Genomic DNA, 20648 nt, shown 5'->3' with positions numbered 1-20648 from the left:
TGTGTGATTTCTGCTAGCTACATGTGTGTGTGATCTCATGCTCTCTGTTTTTTTTTGCATTATGCTCTCTGTGTTTCTAGTCTTTTAGACCACATCACAACCCCCCAAGTGCTGGATCTGCTCCTTGTGCACAGTGAGCAACCAGGGCCACGCCCTGCTGTTGGAGCAAGCACAAACATTTAGAAATAAATGATGTCATTAGTGTAAAGTTGGAACATCAATTATATGTAGGAAATGGTGATTGAGCACTTGGCATAGAAAATTATGATCCAACAGCATGCCAGGGCCATTTGTATGTCCACAAATAATTGGTTGAGGAACTAGGGTGTGATCGAAATATGGTTGCATGTGGAGGTTCATACATATAACTCCTATTGTAGCTTTTTTGTGCTTTTGGAAATTATATGCTCTCATATGTGTAACTCTTTAGCGCCTGACAGTGTGAGTTATATAAATTGCACTTTTATGTTTTTCTTTTGTAGGTGCAACGCCGTTTGTGGCCTCTGCACAGTCAGGTGTTATATCCACTGAGAAGTATCCACTTGATCATAGTGTTGATCTAATAAAAGCAGATGTAAAAGGACATGTAGTTCTACACAATATTGTATGTGCAGGTATGAGTCATCAAGGTTTTTGGTCATGCTTGTGTGGTTGTGTGCTAGTTTGTCTTTATTTCTATGTACACCATTTATGGTTTTGTAAGATGGTGCAAAAGCTTGTAGGCTTTTGTCTTGGTTTCTTTTTATTTCTGTAGGCTTGTTTGTACCTTTAGACTACATCAGAACTTTCAAGTGTTGGACCTGCTTCTTATGCACATTGAGTAACCAGGGCCACGCCCTACTGTTGTAGCAAGCACAAATAGCAGACCATCTTTGCCATCTTGAATGTCTTTTCCATGGATCTATATTTTTCTGGTCTTTGATCTGAGTTGCTATTGTTTTTTATTGCTTTTTTCAGAAAATAGATTCAAAAGATTGGGATATTAACCATTGCTGATGAGGTATGGATAAGTCTTGTAGTGCTTTTTCTTGAAATTTCCTATTCTTCTTCTTTGCAATCTGTTGTCTGCCCCTTTCCCCTGCTCTGTGTGAGCAGAGCATAGGCTTTCCCGACGCAGCAAATTTGTTTTTGCTTTGCTTCTCTCCTAAGTCTATCTGCTATATTCCTATATATTTATGGTTTTGGGCTTCTTCTATGGGCTGCTGTTGTTTAATGGGCTATTTTGTCATTTTAGTTAATGTCTCTTCAGTTGCATAGAAATTACAACAGATTTTCCTCTACGTGAGTCTTCTTAAAAATCCATTGTTTTAGAGGTAGCCAACAAACGTGTGCTAGCTTGTTTTAAAACACATAATTTCTTCTCTGTTAGAAATCATGTGTTATACAGGCAACCAATAATCATACGTTAGCTTGTGCTAAAATATATGGTTTTTCCTCCGTTACAAATCGTATGTTTTGTAGCCAACAAACAACTATGTAGTACATTTTGCTGGTTGTTGGGTAGACAGATTTTTTTTTTCAAGAAGACAAACTCCCCGACCCCAACCCCGACCCCGACCCCGACCCCGAGACAGGCAGCCGCGCAGGTGTCCGTTGGCGTAGATATGACCGTTCGCGCGCAGGCCAAAAAAAGGGGCCCAACGGGCCCGGATTCCTCGCGTGGGCGGAAAGCTAACGACGCCCCCCCGATCCGCTCCCCACTCGACGCTGCTCAATCCCCTCAAAAAAAAAAACTCGACGCTGCACAAAAAAAAAAAAAAAAACGACGCGGAATCCAACGGCACCCGATCCCTGCGTCCATCCAAAGCTAATAGACACCCGGGCCGCACCCGCACCCGCACCCGCACCCGTATAAAAGCCTCCGCCTCGGCCCCTTCCACTCCAGGTCCAGAATCCAGACGCCAGACGCCAGACGCCAGACGCCCTCTACTTTTCTCCAGTCCATTTCGAACTCTCTAGACGCCTCGTTGGTCTCTCTGTTCGCCGCCGCCCCGTCCTCCTTCTCCCTCTCCGCGCCGCAGAAATGGTGAGCACGAACGGCCGCGATAGAGCGAGTATTCCAGGGGTGTCCCTGATCGCGATCGGTGTTTCTTAAGTAGATCCTAAGGTTTGCCTTGGTCGGATCGTCTGATTTGTCCGTGGTTTTGTGTGGATTTTCTCTCGCAGGCGCTGCCGAATCAGCAGGTCGTGGATTACCCCAGCTTCAAGCTCGTCATCGTTGGCGACGGTGGAACTGGTGATTCTCTCTGGCCTTCCTTAGGCCTGGCATGTTTTTTTTAATTATTATTCGTATCCGGATGTTGGGGGATGCGGTTTCTGATGCGCGCGCCGCGTTTGTTGCCGTGATTTCCTAGAGATCCGGCGGACTGATTCGTGGTTGAGGCAGCACATATCTTGTCCGATGGTGAGGCATATGGATATGGGATTGGTAGGGGGGTTTAGCTTGTGGGGGTTGGATTCTACACGGGAAATGAACTATTCGTGACCTGATTTGGGGTTGTTAGGCCTTTTTGGAACGCAGGAATAGGAACACATAGGGATAGAACGCTCTAAGCCAACATCTTGAATCCTATAGATGACACAAAGGAAACTTTCCATGAGGTTCAACCTCTTTATTAAATTCCTCCAAAATTCCTATGAAACAGGCCATTCCATAAGAATTTCATAGGATTTGTAAAAACCCAACCCTTTTTTCCAAAAGGAGTTCATAGGAAATTTTCCTATAGGATTTCAATCCTCTTGTGGGGTTTGGATACTACACGGGGAATTGTTCGATTTCCTTCCCTGGGATGCAGTTTTGTTACCGGCAAATTTTGTGTTCTTTGTCAGACCAGCCGTAAAGGCCATAGTATCATCTGCCGATAGTACCATTGCAACAAGGATATACTCAACAGTACTGTGAGCTGTTTGGTGAGGATATGTTTAATCACTGTTTAGTTTCTGTCTTTCTGATGAAAGGTTAAGGAGTGACTCAAGAATAAAATGTTTAAATATGTGTTGCAGTTTGTGCATGATTTTAATTCGATGCTATTTGGGATAGGATAATGGAGTAGATCTTTTCAACTTAAAATAAAAGGTGTGCTCCTTTACAAAACTGGCATTGTGTTGATCTAACGTTTAGTTAGGACTTAGGAGTGTTGAAAAATAAGGCATTTTCATATTTATTTTAATCCATAAAAATAACGCAATAAAAGGGAGAGTGAAGTCATGAATAAAAAGACAGAAACAATTCATGACAAATGTTAACATGATGATAAGACAAATTATAGAGCCGAAACATATGTGAAACATTGTTTTACATAGCTGAAGCATCACAAATATGATCATAAATATAATAGATGTGTTCTCAAATATCAAGATCACGATGATCACAAAATTAAAAGGAACCAGAAAACCAGTACTAGCATAATCATCCAAATCAACCAAACAGAGCATGCTGAATATGAAAGCAGTATTGCCTAGGAACATCATGATATTGATAATGAAACTCAGAAGAGGGTGAAGTAGATTATACCCTGCGGCGGAGCCGCTCGCACCAGGAAAAGCCATGGTGGTGCTTTGCTGTTGTAGTCGTCCCGCTCGATGCAGTGCAGAAAAGGACGCCGTGAAGAGGCACCGCTACAGGTTCACCAGCGAGTAGTCGTGCCACCACCGACACTCCCCAAAAACGTAATCGCCCGTCTTCACCTGAGCAGGTGAAGCCCACGACGGAGACGCGTTCCGGAGGCCTACTCTTCCATCTCTGGTGCTCGCCGGAGGTGGAACGGGAAGAACTTGCGCTGCTGGAAAGTGGTGTATTTCGCCAAGAGAGCTTAACCGAGAAGGGAGGATTTGTTTTATAGGCAGAGGCCAGAAGACGAGAAGTCGACGGCACCGAGGGGTCACACCTCCCTTCTGCGGTGGGAGAGACGGAGACGGAGAGCCAGAAGTCACGGGAGTTAACCTCCAATCAATTCGTCACAGGAAACGGATGTTGGAGGTACAGAGTGTTTTTACTCAGCCAGGATAACACACCCAGGCGACTGCTCTTTCATATATAGGAAATAAGTAGCACATTGATTACATTGATGGCTCATTAGAGCATTAACTAAACAGCTAACTGCCTGGGTACTTGCACAGTCACTTGTGCTGCCCAAGGCCTTAATAGCAGAAACATAATTAAGCACAGATAACTAAGTGATAACTGGGAGCAGGACTTAACTTCTACAGTTCTCCCCCTAAGACCTGCTTCCCCCATCCTTGATCTTCATGATCCCAATCTTGCTTCTCATGTCTTCAAACTTGGCCTTGCCTAAGGCCTTAGTCAGAATGTCTGCCAGTTGATCATTTGTGGCGACGAACTCAGTCTTGATGCTGCCTTCTTCAACACAATCTCTGATGAAGTGTTGTTTGATTCTGATATGCTTGCTTCTGTCATGAAAGACAGGGTTCTTTGCAAGTGCTATTGCTGATTTGTTATCCACTCGCAGCTCTACTACTTCCACTTTCTTTCCCAACAATTCAGCAAGTAACCTGGACAGCCACAGAGCTTGTGTTGCAGCAGTAGTCATGGCAACATACTCTGCTTCACAGCTAGATAAGGCAACCACTCTTTGTTTAATGGACTGCCAACTGACCAGATTGTTGCCTAGGAAGAATAGACAACCTGTAGTGCTCTTGCTTGAGTCAATATCTCCAGCCAAGTCTGAGTCACAGTAGCCAATGAATCTGGCTTCACTGGATGCCTTGGTGAAGTGCAGGCCATACTCCAGACTGCCTGCCACATACCGAAGGATACGCTTCACTGCCTGCTGATGCTCTATGGTGGGCCTCTCCAGAAATCTACTCACAAACCCGACTGCAAATGCCAAGTCAGGTCGAGTATGAACCAAATATCGCAGGCTTCCAACCAGCTGCCTGTACTGTGTTGGATCAACTTCCTTGGCTGTACTCTTCTTGCTCAATCTTAGCCTTTCCTCCATAGGAGTGGCTGCTGGGTTGCAGTCCACCATACCACCCAATTCCAGTATCCTTTTGGCATAGTGAGTCTGTCTAAGGGTGATGCCATCGGTGCTCTGCTGTACTTCAATGCCCAGATAGAAGCTTAAGAGCCCGAGGTCACTCATCTCAAATGTTGCTTTCATTTCAGCCTTGAAGCTTTCAACATCCTGCTCTTTGGCCCCTGTGATGATCAAATCATCCACATACACACCGACAAGCAACAGAGAGTTTCCAGAACCTCGCCTATAGATTGCAGCTTCATGGTTGCTTTGTCTGAAACCTTTCTTCTTCAATGTTGAATCAAGCTTTGCATTCCATGCTCTTGGTGCTTGCCGTAGGCCATACAGAGCTTTGCGCAAGCGATACACCTTGTCTTCTTGTCCAGCAACAACAAAGCCAGGCGGCTGATGCACATATACCTCCTCGTTGAGGTCTCCATTCAGAAATGCGGACTTGACGTCCATCTGATGAACAGACCAGCCCTCCTGTGCCGCCAGAGCCAACAAGACTCGAACGGATTCCATGCGTGCGACAGGGGCGAAAGCATCATCATAATCCACGCCTTCTTGCTGGACAAAGCCACGAGCGACAAGTCTGGCTTTGTGTTTGATAACATTACCGTGTTCGTCCTTCTTCAATTTGAACACCCACTTCAGGGTGATTGGACGGTGACCAGCAGGAGGCTTCACAATCTCCCAGGTCTTGTTTCTCTCTACTGATCGCAGCTCTTCTTTCATTGCTGCGCACCACGCTGGATCTCTCTTGGCTTCAGTATGCGAAGTTGGTTCGCCAGAGTGCGTTAGATGCAGCTCTGCGAACAGGCGAGTTGCAGGTGGCGGTGTGGGCTGCTGGCCAATGATATTGCTGACAGTTCTGTAGCGAAGTAGTTCATCCTCGTGATAAGCATCCAGTCGATCATCATCATCCTCCAGAGGCGTGGCATGCTCAATCTGAGGACTTGGTGGCGGTGGTGACACTTCCAGTGCCGCTGGAGCAGAATTAGCTTGAGGATGAGTTGATGCGGAGCCCTCTGCTCCTTCAACTCCAATTGGGCTGTTTGGTGCGGGTGTTCTTGGTGAATCCGGGAGCAGAGGCGACGACGGCGGCGCTGGTTCGCTCACCTCCTCTGACCAGACATACTCAACTGTGAATTCACTGCTGTTCACAGCTGATGGCCCAGATTCCGGCGAGGACCAATCCCAGCCATGTTCTTCATCAAATACAACATCACGGCTGATCCTGACACGCCCGCTCACAGGCTCAAACACCCTATATGCCTTAGCTCCTTCTGCATAACCAATAAACACGCCGGCCTCGCCGCGGTCATCAAGTTTGCGCAGCTGACTGAGCTTCCTTGTGTATGCCACACACCCAAACACTTTCATGTGTCCCAGAGTTGGTGAACGTCCATGCCAGGCCTCATATGGGGTGATCCCCTTCAACGCATGTGTCGGTGATCGGTTCAGTATGTGGACTGCTGTCATCACAGCCTCCCCCCAAAACCGAGCTGGCAGGCCCCTCTGCTTAAGCAGTGCCCTTGCCATGGCCACTACTGACTGATTGCGCCGTTCAACTACCCCATTCTGCTGAGGTGAGTGGGGAGCACTGAAGTGCCTTTTAATGCCTTGTTCTGCGCAGTAGGTAGCGAAATCAGCAACTGTGAATTCTCCTCCATTATCGGTGCGAAGCACCCTGATTTTCTGACCACTCTCCGCCTCTGCGCTCAGTTTGATGCGCTTGATGGCTTCTGCTGCTGCATCCTTGCTTGGTATGAGCGCTGCCCACATGAAACGGCTAGCGTCATCGACGAGCAGCAGGAAATATCGATTCCCTCCAGGTGTTGCAGGTGTCACTGGTCCGCAAAGATCGCCGTGCACCAGCTCAAGGGGCTGTTTGGCACGGTACTGTGTTGCAGCTGGGAACGGGCGCCTTCTCATTTTGGTGGTGACACAGGTGTCACACACCTGCTCCACATGGTCAATAACTGGGACACCGCGCGCCATCTCCTCCTTCCCAAGTCTGCGGAGTGCATCAAAATTCAAATGCCCCATCCTCTCATGCCACTGCCACGCTACATCTCCTCTGCATGCTGCAAGACAAAGTGGCTGGGCTGCATGAAGTTGGAGTGTGTACAATCTGTTAGCCCCTCTCTTCACCTTGGCAATCAAACGGCCAGTGTGTTCCCAGATACGTAACACGTCGTGATATATCTCCACCTTGGAGCCAGTCTCGTCAAGCTGACCCAGACTGATAATGGAATTCTTCAGGGCTGGTATATAGTACACACCCTGCAGCACCCTATGCTCACCAGTTCTTCCTTCGAAAGCAATCGAACCGATGCCTTTGATATCAACCTTGGACGCATCTCCAAATCGGACCGTGCCTCGCACGTCCGTGTTCAAGTCAGAAAAGAGCTCACGCCGTCCAGTCATATGGTGTGTAGCTCCTGAATCAAGGTACCACACATCTGCCTTTTCTTCATCGCCATTGGCACCAAGGAAGGCGCGGGCTTTTGGTTCTTCCAGATTCACCTCTTGAGCAGCATAGGTGTATGCCGGCGCGCACTTATCAAGATCAACGAGCCCATGCGCCAGAAACAGAGCCCCATCATCCTCGCATTCTGCATACTGCACACGCCCATTGTGGCCGCCGTCACCGCCGCCTGCGCCCCCTCGGCAACCAGCGTGCTGGCCTTGATTGCCACCGCGGCCGCTGCCACGACGGCCTCTGCCCCGTCCGCCGCCGCGGTCACCGCCACCATCACGGTCACCATCTCTGTCTCGGCGTGGATGAGGGCAGTCCCTTGCCCAGTGGCCCTCCTGGCCACAATTGTGGCAGGTATCGCCACAGCGTCCACCATCGCGGCCGCCGCCACGGCCCTTTCCTCGCCAGCCGCCGCGACCGCGGCCACCACCGCCGCCTTGGCCGCCGCCGCGCTGATTCTTTGAACTAGAGCCAGCAGAATCATCCCCGCCGCCCTTCTTCTCCTTCCAGCGTGCGCGCCATTGCTCCTCAGTATACATGAGCTTGCCGCCGACGGTGATTGGCTCGGTAGGCGCTTGCTCTTCACGGTCATCAACAGCCTTGAGCCTCCCAGTGGCTTCCTCAAGCGTGAGCATGTCAAAGTCCAGAAACTGCTCAATAGCAACCACAATCTGCGCATACTTCGACGGTACTGTACGCAGATACTTCTCCACCACACGCCTCTCATCGATGTCCTGATCACCATGAAGGACAAGCTGTCGATGCAGAGTTGAGAGGCGGAAAGCAAGATCTTCGACGCTCTCTCCTGGCTTGACACTGATGTTCTCCCAGTCGCGGCGGAGGCGTTGCAGCGTCGCGCGGCGGACCCTGTCCACGCCGATGCGCGCAGCAGCTATGGCGTCCCACGCCTCCTTCGCCGTCCGCTTGTCGATGAGCGGAATCCCCATCTCCTTGAGAACCGCTGCGACAATCGCCTCCATAGCCCGCCGGTCGTCGCGGAACGAGACCCGCTCTCCTTCAACTGCGTCCCACAGATCGCGGGCCTGCATTCGCAGTTTCATCTCTTGGCTCCATTCGTGGTAGTTCGTCTTGGACAGCATCGGCCAGTTCGTGCCGCTGCCCGAGTCCCTGTATACGACCCTGTCGTACACAGGCGACTCCCGACGCCCGCCACCGCGGCCACGCCTGCGGACTGGCGGAGATGGAGACCTCCGGCGCGGGCTCTTGACCTCCTCCTCTCCTTCTTCATACTCCAGCTCCTCTTCTTCCTTCTCTGCTGCAATCTCCTCCCTCAGCACCCGCGCGGTCCTTGCCGCCTCCTCTGCAGCCGCCGCCGCCTGCCGCGCCGCCTGGACCGCCTGCGCAGCTGCCTCCTCTGCAGCTTTCAAGCGCGCGGCCCGGCCAGAGGAGTCCTCCGCATCGCTGACGCCCTTGGCAGCCTTCCTTCGGCGCTCAGAAGATGTCGAGGCCATGGATGAGAAAGCAGGGAAGGGGGCTCGAGTAGAAGATGAGAGAGAGGTGTCTAACCTAGGCTCCGATACCAATTGTTGGAGGTACAGAGTGTTTTTACTCAGCCAGGATAACACACCCAGGCGACTGCTCTTTCATATATAGGAAATAAGTAGCACATTGATTACATTGATGGCTCATTAGAGCATTAACTAAACAGCTAACTGCCTGGGTACTTGCACAGTCACTTGTGCTGCCCAAGGCCTTAATAACAGAAACATAATTAAGCACAGATAACTAAGTGATAACTGGGAGCAGGACTTAACTTCTACAACGGAAACGGAGTTTCAAAAATAAAGGCCTCGCCCGCCCGTCCGCTCGCTCGCCGCCGCCCGCCCGCCTGCCTCGCCACGCCACGCCCACGCGCACGGGCACGGGCTCGGGCCGGGCCGGGTGGCGGCGGCGGCGGCGCGCGCGCGCGCGTGTGGCATCCAGGTGATTCACTTTTACTTCTCAAATAGATCGATCAATGATCAAGTATTTAAGTAGAGTCGTCTCTCGATTAAATTCCCATATGGTATAAAACCATTAATGTACATGTACGGACCATAGAGTTTAATAGAGATATTAAATAAATGGGCCAAGCCCATAATATCTAACAATCCCCACCAAACTCTAGGGTACGCAGTTTGAAGTTCTCAGAACCACATTCCTTTTATATACCAGTGTTTCGATGGAGACTGTTAAGTTGAACATCCATCTAGAAAGCTAGCTACACTCATCCACAACTGAACAATGGACAGAACCTTGAATTGACAGTTTTGTGCGAGATGAGTTTCACATAGCCTCTTAACTGATACTAGGCTGCCAAGTGCCTTCCCTCTGTTTTGAAGCATATAAGTCACACTTCGAGGCCTTTTCATGAGCATCTAGAGATTACCCACATCTCATAGATTGTGACTAGCAATCGAGCTCATATAGGTGTGTTCCTTATAGGATGTTCTGTAGGACAACATCCCCGCTATACCAAGCCGCTCAGATCACATTAAGAACTTAATCATCCTGCCTAACAGTATTAGAGAGACGGTGCATCTCCAACGAACTGAGCTATAATCTAAGGGGTCTCTCTCTCAGTCAATCAACAGCTTGTTTCGCCATCCTAATTCACGGGATCTCCGATCACATAGGATAGGTTACCACTGTTGATGGCTCTATGTGGGTCTCAAACCCAGTTCCCTCGACGCACCTTCTATCACATTGCGTGACAGACCCTTAGTGAATTGATCTGCCAGATTATTTGATGTATGGACATAGTCCAATGCAATTACTCCGGAGTTTCTCAGTTTTCTGACAGTCTTCAAACGTCTCTTCACATGCTTTGTGGACTTCATGTTATCCTTAGAACTATTTACCTTAGTGATCACAGTTTGATTATCACAGTTCATGGAAATTGCTGGGATTGGTTTCTCAACAATCGGCAAATCCATCAGGAGATCACGGAGCCACTCTGCCTCAGCACTAGCGGTATCCAATGCGGTCAGTTCTGCTTCCATTGTAGACTTCGTTAAGATAGTCTGCTTGCAAGACTTCCAAGAAACAGCACCACCTCCAAGTAGAAACACGTATCCACTCGTGGCATACAGCTGATCCGCATCAGAAATCCAATTAGCATCACAATAACCCTCTAGTACCCTCGGATACCCGGAAAAGTGAATGCTGTAACTCATTGTCCCTTTCAAATAGCGCAGCACTCTCTCAAGAGCATTCCAGTGAGTATCTCCCGGATTTGACACAAACCGGCTCAGTTTGCTTACAGCGAACGAGATATCAGGCCTGGTTGCGCTAGCTAGGTACATAAGAGAACCAATTATCTGTGAATATCTCAATTGGTCTCTTGCAATTCTGTGATTCTTCCTCAAATGAATACTTGGATCGTACGGAGTAGGAGCAGGCGTACACTCACTGTACCCAAATCGGTTCAAGACCTTTTCCACATAGTGAGACTGCATAAGAGTTACCCCACCATTTCCTTCCTCCCTTGAAAGCTTAATGTTAAGAATAACATCAGCCTCTCCCAAGTCTTTCATCTCAAAGTTACTCGACAAAAAATCTTTTACTTCTTTAATCACATTTAGATTGTTGCCAAATATTAATATATCATCCATATATAGGCATAGTATCACACCATCACCACCACCAAACCGATAATATACATATTTATCAGCTTCATTCACAACAAAGCCGGCTGATGTTAAAGTTTTATCAAACTTCTCATGCCACTGCTTGGGGGCTTGCTTTAGGCCGTACAGGGACTTCAATAACTTACAAACTTTACCCTCTTGACCATTTGCAATAAACCCATCAGGCTGATCCATGTAGATCTCTTCCTCAAGCTCTCCATTTAGGAAGGCTGTCTTAACATCCATCTAATGAATGAAAAGACCATGTGAGGCAGCCAGGGATAGCAACACACGAATGGTCGTCAATCGAGCAACAGGTGAGTAAGTATCAAAGTAATCTTCACCTTCCTTCTGTGTATAACCCTTAGCAACAAGCCTAGCTTTGTACTTCTCAATTATACCATCAGGCCTCAGCTTCTTTTTAAACACCCATTTACAGCCCACAGGTTTGCAACCAAATGGACGGTCAACCACTTCCCACGTCCCATTGGACATAATGGAGTCCATCTCACTTTGCACTGCCTCCTTCCACATGTCAGAATCAGGAGAAGAGTATGCCTCAGAAATGGTTGTGGGAGTGTCATCCACGAGATATATAATAAAGTCTTCTCCAAAGGATTTTGCAACTCTTTGCCTCTTACTCCTTCGAGTGACAGTATTATCATCCTCCTCAGGATTTTGCTCAAGCTCATGGGTGTTATCATCAGCGTGTATATTTGATTCATGAAGTTCAGGAATAGGATCATGACTAGGCATGCTAGATGCACCTATTTTCATTGGAAATTCATTCTCAAAGAACGTGGCATCTCTAGACTCCATGACCGTTCCAACAGCCATATCAGGAGCACTAGAATTTATTATTAAAAAACGATAGCCCACACTATGAATGGCATAGCCTAAGAAAACACAATCTACAGTTTTTGGTCCAAGCTTTCGCTTTTTGTTTATTGGCACGTTCACTTTGGCCAAACAACCCCAAACGCGAAGATAAGAAATATTTAATCTCTTTTTCTCCCAATCCTCAAATGGAGTGATTTCTTTGTTCTTTGTGGGCACTCTATTTAGGACATGATTCGCAGTTAAAATTGCCTCACCCCACCATTCCTTAGATAAACCAGCTGTCTCCAACATGGCATTCACCAAGTCAGTTAGAGTGCGGTTCTTTCTTTCAGCAATCCCATTGGATTGTGGTGAGTATGGAGGTGTCCTCTCATGAATTATACCGTGCACCGCGCAAAACTCAGAAAATTCATTAGAGAAATATTCTCCCCCGCGATCGGACCGCAACCGTTTGATATGCTTTTCAAGTTGATTCTCAGCCTCAGCTTTAAAGGTTTTAAAATAATGTAATGCCTCATCTTTTGTTTTAATTAGGTACACATAGCAATATCGAGTGCAATCATCTATGAACGTTATGAAGTATCTCTTACCACCTTTTGTCAAAATTCCGTTCATTTCACAAATATCGGAATGGATGAGTTCAAGTGGTGCCAACTCTCTCGCCACAGCTGCCTTGTGAGGCTTGCGAGGTTGTTTTGCCTCAACGCATGTATGACATTTGGAGCTTTTGGCAACGTCAAATTTAGGAATTAAATTCAAACCAGCTAAGCGGGACATGCAACCAAGATTAACATGACATAATCGAGAATGCCAAACATTCATCTCAACATTAACGTTATTAACGACATTATTCACTGCAAGAGGTAAAGTATCAACCAAAGACAAGCGGAACAAGCCTCCGCTCTCATAGCCTTTTCCAACAAAGGTTCCATACTTTGACATAACACATTTATTCGACTCAAACACAAGTTTAAAACCGTCTCGACATAGCAGAGAGCCACTAATGAGATTTTTCCTTATTGAGGGGACATGATGCACGTTCTTAAGTTGCACGGTCTTTCCCGAAGTAAGCTTCAGATCCACCGTACCAACACCATGAACACCAGCACGCGCGCCATTCCCCATCAGCAAGGCTCCACTCCTCCCGACCTGGTAAAAAGAAAACAAGGACTTATCAGCACACACATGTATATTTGCACCTGTATCAACCCACCAATCAGGTGAGGAACAAACTGTAAATGCAGATAAATTACCATACCCAGAAGCGTCTGCATCAGTCTCAATGGTGTTGACTGTCTTCGCCTTTGGTGGGGGCTTCCACTTAGCCTCAGGACACTCTCTAGAAAAGTGCCCAGTGTTCCCACAAGTGAAGCAGTTCATCTTTGCCTTGTCTAATCCCATCTTCTTATTATTACCTTTCTTGAAGAAGGTAGTGGATTTCTGCTTAAGCTCCTGCTGGGGCTTCTTCTTTTGTGGCTTAGGACGAAACTTTTGCACCACATGTGCACTAGTAGTCGCCTCACCATTCCCGCCCTTGCTCTTTCCCTTAACATCCTTTGCTCTTGCCTTGTCCTCAACATCAAGAGTGCCAACAAGTTCAGCAATGCTAAACTGCTGCCTCTTGTGTTTCAAGGTAGTAGCAAAATCAGTCCAGGAAGGTGGCAGCTTAGCAATAATGCACCCTGCCACGAACCTGTCAGGGAGAGGACAGCCGTACAGCTCCAATTCCTTCACCAGTCCCTGTATCTTATGAGCCTGTTCGACTACAGGACGGTTATCAACCATCTTGTAGTCATGGAACTGCTCCATGATGTACAGCTCAGAACCGGCGTCGGAAAGACCGTACCGGGCCTCAAGGGCTTCCCACACAGCTCTGCCAGTCGGGAGTGGTATGTAGGCATCAACCAGAGAATCATTGATGATGCTCAACAGTGCAGCCTTGCACATGGTCTCAGCATGTCCCCAAGCCTGCTTATCCTCATCGGATCTCACAGTAGCAGGCTGCTCATTGAGCACATGACCACAGCGCATGGCCGACAACCACAGAAGGGCTCTCACGCCACCTCTTGTAGTGAGTGCCCTCAAACGGCGTAGGCTTTAGCATGCCCGCAAAGCCAACAGATGAAAATGGCCTGAAATTACGTTTTTGGAATGTTGAAAAATAAGGCATTTTCATATTTATTTTAATCCATAAAAATAACGCAATAAAAGGGAGAGTGAAGTCATGAATAAAAAGACAGAAACAATTCATGACAAATGTTAACATGATGATAAGACAAATTATAGAGCCGAAACATATGTGAAACATTGTTTTACATAGCTGAAGCATCACAGATATGATCATAAATATAATAGATGTGTTCTCAAATATCAAGATCACGATGATCACAAAATTAAAAGGAACCAGAAAACCAGTACTAGCATAATCATCCAAATCAACCAAACATAGCATGCTGAATATGAAAGCAGTATTGCCTAGGAACATCATGATATTGATAATGAAACTCAGAAGAGGGTGAAGGAGATTATACCCTGCGGCGGAGCCGCTCGCACCAGGAAAAGCCATGGTGGTGCTTTGCTGTTGTAGTCGTCCCGCTCGATGCAGTGCAGAAAAGGACGCCGTGAAGAGGCACCGCTACAGGTTCACCAGCAGGTTCACCAGCGAGTAGTCGTGCCACCACCGACACTCCCCCCCCAAAAACGTTATCGTCCGTCTTCACCCGAGCAGGTGAAGCCCACGACGGAGACGCGTTCCGGAGGCCTACTCTTCCATCTCTGGTGCTCGCCGGAGGTGGAACGGGAAGAACTTGCGCTGCTGGAAAGTGGTGTATTTCGCCAAGAGAGCTTAACCGAGAAGGGAGGATTTGTTTTATAGGCAGAGGCCAGAAGACGAGAAGTCGACGGCACTGAGGGGTCACACCTCCCTTCTGCGGTGGAAGAGACGGAGACGGAGAGCCAGAAGTCACGGGAGTTAACCTCCAATCAATTCGTCACAGGAAACGGAAACGGAGTTTCAAAAATAAAGGCCTCGCCCGCCCGTCCGCTCGCTCGCCGCCTGCCTGCCTCGCCTCGCCACGCCCACGCGCACGGGCTCGGGCCGGGCGGCGGCGGCGGCGGCGGCGCGCGCGCGCGCGTGTGGCATCCAGGTGATTCACTTTTACTTCTCAAATAGATCGATCAATGATCAAGTATTTAAGTAGAGTCGCCTCTCGATTAAATTCCCATATGGTATAAAACCATTAATGTACATGTACGGACCATAGAGTTTAATAGAGATATTAAATAAATGGGCCAAGCCCATAATATCTAACAAGGAGAGCAGTGGGATACCCATACCCATGTGGTTGAGGAATCTAGGTGCAATCTACAGTTTTGAGGTGCATTGGAGGTTGACTCACTTCTGGGCATGTGTTTCTCATTAGTATAAAGTGCCCCCCTTTTTTTCAGTGGTTACAATTTGCCAAGTGCTGGCTACATTCCTTGACTTGCTGTTGTTGTGTTATACTTTATGTTATAAAGTAAACTTCCTTGTTTCTATTTATTTAAATGACTTCTTAATTCTTATTGCCCTGTGTTCTGCAGGTAAAACCACATTTGTGAAGAGGCATCTTACTGGCGAGTTCGAGAAGAAATATGAGCGTAAGTCTCATATGATTGTTATTGTGCATCTCATCATTGGCTTGGGGAACACTGAACTTATAATAATCTGAACTTTTGTCCTCCATTGCAGCCACCATTGGTGTTGAAGTTCACCCTCTGGATTTTAGCACTAACTGTGGCAAAATTCGCTTCTATTGCTGGGACACTGCTGGTCAAGAAAAGTTCGGTGGCCTCAGGGATGGCTACTAGTAAGTGATAAATTCATATTTTTTCAATTTGTTTATTTATGTTAATGTGAAGCTCAGTAAATATGCATACTATGTTTTTCTGATTGCTCCAGGCTGCAATACACCTTTTAGAGGTTGTCATTGGGTATATTGGAACTTTCTTTATTGATGAAGTATACTTCAAGAAAGTTAGATATGGTTTCCATTCACCCTGTACATGGTCCGGTTATAACCTGGACCAGCCCATGAACCAGCTCGCAGCAAACCGTGTTTAGAAACACATCCGGGTTGGTTTTGTGCTGGTTGGTTTGTACTCAACCCGTCAGGTAGGTCGTCTTCTTCCTTGCAACGCATCTGTCAGTCCTCCAGCTCTCCTTGCTCATAGAGCAGGTGCTAGTCAGAGAAGCAAATCGACTGGACTTCTCGAGCTTGCCCATGGCCAGGAAGCACGCCAATCTCGGATTCTCAGTGAACGGGGGTGATGGTGAAGGCGGCCGTGGACCCCATCCCAAGTCCGCGCGCACCATCCCGTGCTGCACCTGCTTGACGGCGTGCACTGCTGCCAGCCACTTCAGATCGTTCTGCGCCAGCGCCATCGGCGCAGACTGCGCACGGCCGGCCTCTACGCAGGTGAGAGCTGAGGCAACATGGACCACCATTGCCGCGCATGGCGGGCGAAAGATGAGGCAGCGAGCAGGTAGTTGAGATGGAGCGTGTGAGAAGCCATGCCATTATTGCCGGCAGCAAGGTCGGCAGCAGCGCTGGTGCTACCGTGCGGGAGCGGGCGATTGGGGCGGACCGGCAGAGGGGAAGGTAGGTGGCTTGTGTCGTGTGTTTCCTGCCACCGGGTTGAAACCGTGAACCATGGGTATCAAACCGCTAACATATCATCTCCGACGGGTTGGGTTAGATTTTACCCAAAAACCGCCAAACCTGGACCATGTACAGGCTGAGTTTCCATAGATCACATCTTGGGATTCTTTTTGATAGTTTGAAAAATTGTTGACATATCATTATGTTTTGAACCCACATAAGGCCTTGTTCGGGTTGGTGGGGATTGGATCCCTTTCAATCCCCTTGGGGGGAGGGGATTAACTGAACAAGCCCTAAATGGGACATCATGTCTGTATCCGTATATCCTGACACTTTTAATGGTTAGCTAGTATCCCATCAGCACTCTTTTAGGTGTGTAATGCAGTTTTTAATCAGTCTCCTATAACTATAACAAGCTTTTGAGTTCTAATTTATGGATGGTTGTCTAGTCTTCTATAGCGAGCTTTAACCATTTTTCATTCAATTAGTGTGAAGTGTTTTTCATTCATTTGGACTTGTCTAACTTTCTTGAAATTCCAACCATCTCGCAGCATTCATGGTCAGTGTGCCATCATTATGTTTGATGTGACTTCGAGGCTGACATACAAGAACGTGCCAACATGGCACAGAGACCTGTGCAGGTTAGTGTATTGGTACAATTTGGGTAAAAGGTCAGCAATGGTTATGTCAGAGATTTGCTAAACATCCAATCTTCGATTGCAGGGTGTGTGAGAACATCCCCATTGTTCTGTGTGGTAACAAGGTTGATGTAAAGAACAGGCAAGTCAAAGCCAAGCAAGTTACATTCCACAGGAAGAAGAACTTGCAGTACTATGAGATTTCTGCCAAGAGCAATTACAACTTTGAGAAGCCCTTCCTTTACCTTGCAAGGAAGCTGGCTGGGTAATTAGATATTTTGTTCTCTTCTGCTGTGCTAACTTGGTACTGGTGTTTATACACTGCAGCAACCCTTTTGCTGTGCTTAACTTGGTACTGGTCTTTATATGTTTAGGGATCAGAACCTTCACTTTGTCGAGGCTGTTGCTCTGAAGCCACCAGAAGTGCAGATTGATATGGCCATGCAGCAGCAGTAAGTGCTTCCATCTCTCTTCCTTTTATACCTGGCAACAGCAAAAAATTGACTTAGTGTCCAAATGTTGTCCTTAAAGTACTTCACTAGACTTGAATTCCATTGGGATTTGCTTGAATTCTCACAATTAGCACCATTTAACTGTTTGCTAACTGCACCTTTACCCATGATCTTAGGCACGAAGCTGAGCTTGCTGCTGCCGCTGCGCAACCCCTCCCTGATGACGATGATGACCTGATCGAATAGATGTTATCAATGGCCCTTGTTGATGCGATGGGGGAACTTTTTATAAGAATTCGTGGTGCTATGAGAATGAAGTTAATGACATCTGTATCCTGTTGTTGACGAGGATTTTTGGTGATAATACAGCGCCATTGTCAGGCAGTACGTTTCAGCGCTTCACTGTGCCTTTCTGTTTATTGGTTAATTGGTATTCTCGATTGATTGAAGCGGGGTTTGTAGTACGAACGAGGACGAGGAATTCGTGGGCCCATGGGGGCTGGGTTGAGAAGCTGCTTCCATTCCTAAATTTACATTTTTGAGAGGAAATTAGAGCTTTATTACTCAGGATTTAGGTTACAATCCTGCTTGATGCACAACGGTGAATTAATCTGAACAGTTTAGTGTTGAGTGCCTTACACCAATCAACTACGGTAATGCTTGACCAGCTTCCTGCTTCCGCTATTATGAAGTCCAATTCGGACCTCGACGCTGGAGACGACAACAATTCTGCGACGTTGGATGTCCCTTTGCAGGATCAACCATTCCGCCGACAGGAGGAAACCCTCGCGGTAAGCTAGCACCTGGATCCTTCGCCCTCATCAAACGAACGACGGAAGGGCTAGCGCCCAGACGCTCGAAGGATGTCGTGTCTGGACACAACTCCCCCGCCTGCATCTCATCCCACGCCCTACATCCGCATCCTGCCCAGCGCCAGCGCCTGCGTCCGTCGCAAGACCGTGCTCGCATGGGGATGGGTTGACCCACGGCTGTACCCCAGCACACAACAGGCGACCACTGTCCCCCAGCCACCGACGTCGTGCAACACCCTGATCTACTTTGAAATATTCAGATGAAATATTTGTAACATATATCTGAAATAGATGAAACACTTGAAACATACGTGTATAGGCATAGTAACATATATAACATCTGGATCTATTTTTGCAACATTCAGGATAAAACACTTGCAACATAAGTATGAAACATTTAAAACACACGCTTAGCAACATGTGCAACATTCGGATAGAACACTTGAAATATACGTCTGAAAACGTCTAAAACACTTGAAACATAAGCTTGCAACATACGTATATTGTCATTGTAACATAGGCGACATCCCATATCTACTTTTGCAGCATCTAGATGAAACACTTGAAGCATAAGTCTAAAACATCTGAAACACTTGAAACATAGCACCGCCGACGACCACAGCCTACCTATGGGGAACGGTGGTGTAGACAGCAAGCTCAAGTCAGAGGGATGTCGAAAGCTACCCAGCTGATAGGCCCTTGTTTAGTTTTGATAATTGGGTGACAATCTTATTTGGACTAATATATGTTTGAGTTAGACACACATGTGATTAATTCATAGGTACATCATGTGTGGGCAACCTTTGCCATGGAGGTTAAATGACTTGAAGATGTTGCAAAGCTCAGACATGTGATGAAGGAGCTCATTGCGTATGAGACATGAATGAAGTCATGTGATCAAGGTGGAGAAGATCAAGACAACACTTGGCTCGACGGACCGATTGCAAGTGTGAAGGGCAAGCTGAGTGATGACTTGACGCCGATGGACCGAGGCAATGGTGAAGAGCAAGTGAAGTCAAGATCGATGAACCAACAATGTCACGTGATGATATGAAGTGGATCATATCATTTGTGATATGGTTGGTGTATGTGTTGCATCGACATCAAAGGAGATGGAATAGAATGCGCAAGGCAAAGGTATAACCTATAGTGCATTTTATTTCAACGGTCATAGGTGTGTAGAGAAGTTTATGACCGGGTTTAGGATAGATGGTTATGCTATCAAAAGGAGCAAACTTGTTTGCATATCGGTCATCTAGTGTCACTTGAGTGATCTAACTTTGCATACGTGTTAGGATCGAGTGACGAGGTGAATTGAGTGATTAACTTCTTGAAAAATATTTGTGAAAAGCTAACACATGTGCACATGGTGGTGTACACTTAGTGGTGTTGGCACATTTGCAAATGAGAAGAAGTTGGAATTGATGTTGATCAACTCGGTGAAGAAAAGGAGGCAAAAAAAGGTCACTGGAGATAACCGGTTGCTGGCTCCGAAAGGACCGGACACGTCTAGTCAGTGCTGCAGTGAAGGCGCGGGCGTCGGTCTGTGACCGGACGCTGGCGGTGCAAAGGATCGGATGTGCAGGGACCGCGTCCGGTCGTTGGTGATGTTCTCTGACGTAGCGCGGTGGCGTTTGATCAGCGGGATCAGACTCTGAGGAGCGTCCGGTCATGGTCCCTCGGACTCGTCCGATCGTGGAATCGAGGCTCTAGGAACTATGTTCCGCATCAGACCCTGGCTAGGGTGGTGTCCGGTCGTTTCGTCTGAGCGTCAGGTCAGGGCGCTGTTGTGCGTAGGGGCGCGCGAGCGGAGGCCGTAGCGGTGCATCCTATGTAGCCTGGTGCGTCTGGTCGTTACTTGACCGTTGGCACGCGGCTAACGACCGTTGGGATCGAGCGGCCCTGGTTGAATGTAGGCAACACGTGGTTGCCCAGGAGTGACCGGACATAGGGCCTGGCGCGTCCGGTCATCACGACTGGCGCGCTCGGTCGCTGCGAGACTTGTCTAGTGAAGGGCTAAAAGCTCTAGTTTAGTTTTGGTGAATTGATGAAACCCTAAGTGCTAACCTAGTTTATCAAGTAATCATGAGATAGGTAGCACATTCTAAGTGGTGAAGCAAATGAAGATCATAACATGATGATGATGATGCCATGGTGATGATCAAGTGCTTGG

General features: G+C 47.6%; 1 protein-coding gene across 1 annotated transcript; it reads left to right on the top strand.

Moving 5' to 3' along the window:
- The first annotated feature begins 1866 nt into the window (after positions 1 to 1866).
- Positions 1867 to 18062, top strand: LOC136450225 (GTP-binding nuclear protein Ran-2-like). Its single transcript, XM_066450592.1, has 8 exons — positions 1867 to 2026; positions 2167 to 2236; positions 15516 to 15572; positions 15664 to 15781; positions 17125 to 17214; positions 17297 to 17476; positions 17586 to 17663; positions 17840 to 18062. The coding sequence occupies exons 1-8, from the start codon at positions 2024 to 2026 to the stop codon at positions 17907 to 17909; spliced, it is 666 nt and encodes a 221-aa protein (XP_066306689.1). The 5' UTR covers positions 1867 to 2023; the 3' UTR covers positions 17910 to 18062.
- The last annotated feature ends 2586 nt before the right edge of the window (positions 18063 to 20648 follow it).

Source organism: Miscanthus floridulus, chromosome 5, assembly GCF_019320115.1.
Source record: "Miscanthus floridulus cultivar M001 chromosome 5, ASM1932011v1, whole genome shotgun sequence".
Lineage (NCBI taxonomy): Eukaryota > Viridiplantae > Streptophyta > Magnoliopsida > Poales > Poaceae > Miscanthus > Miscanthus floridulus.
The sequence above is the reverse complement of the archived record's forward strand: the minus strand, read 5'-3'. Positions and strand labels throughout refer to the sequence as shown.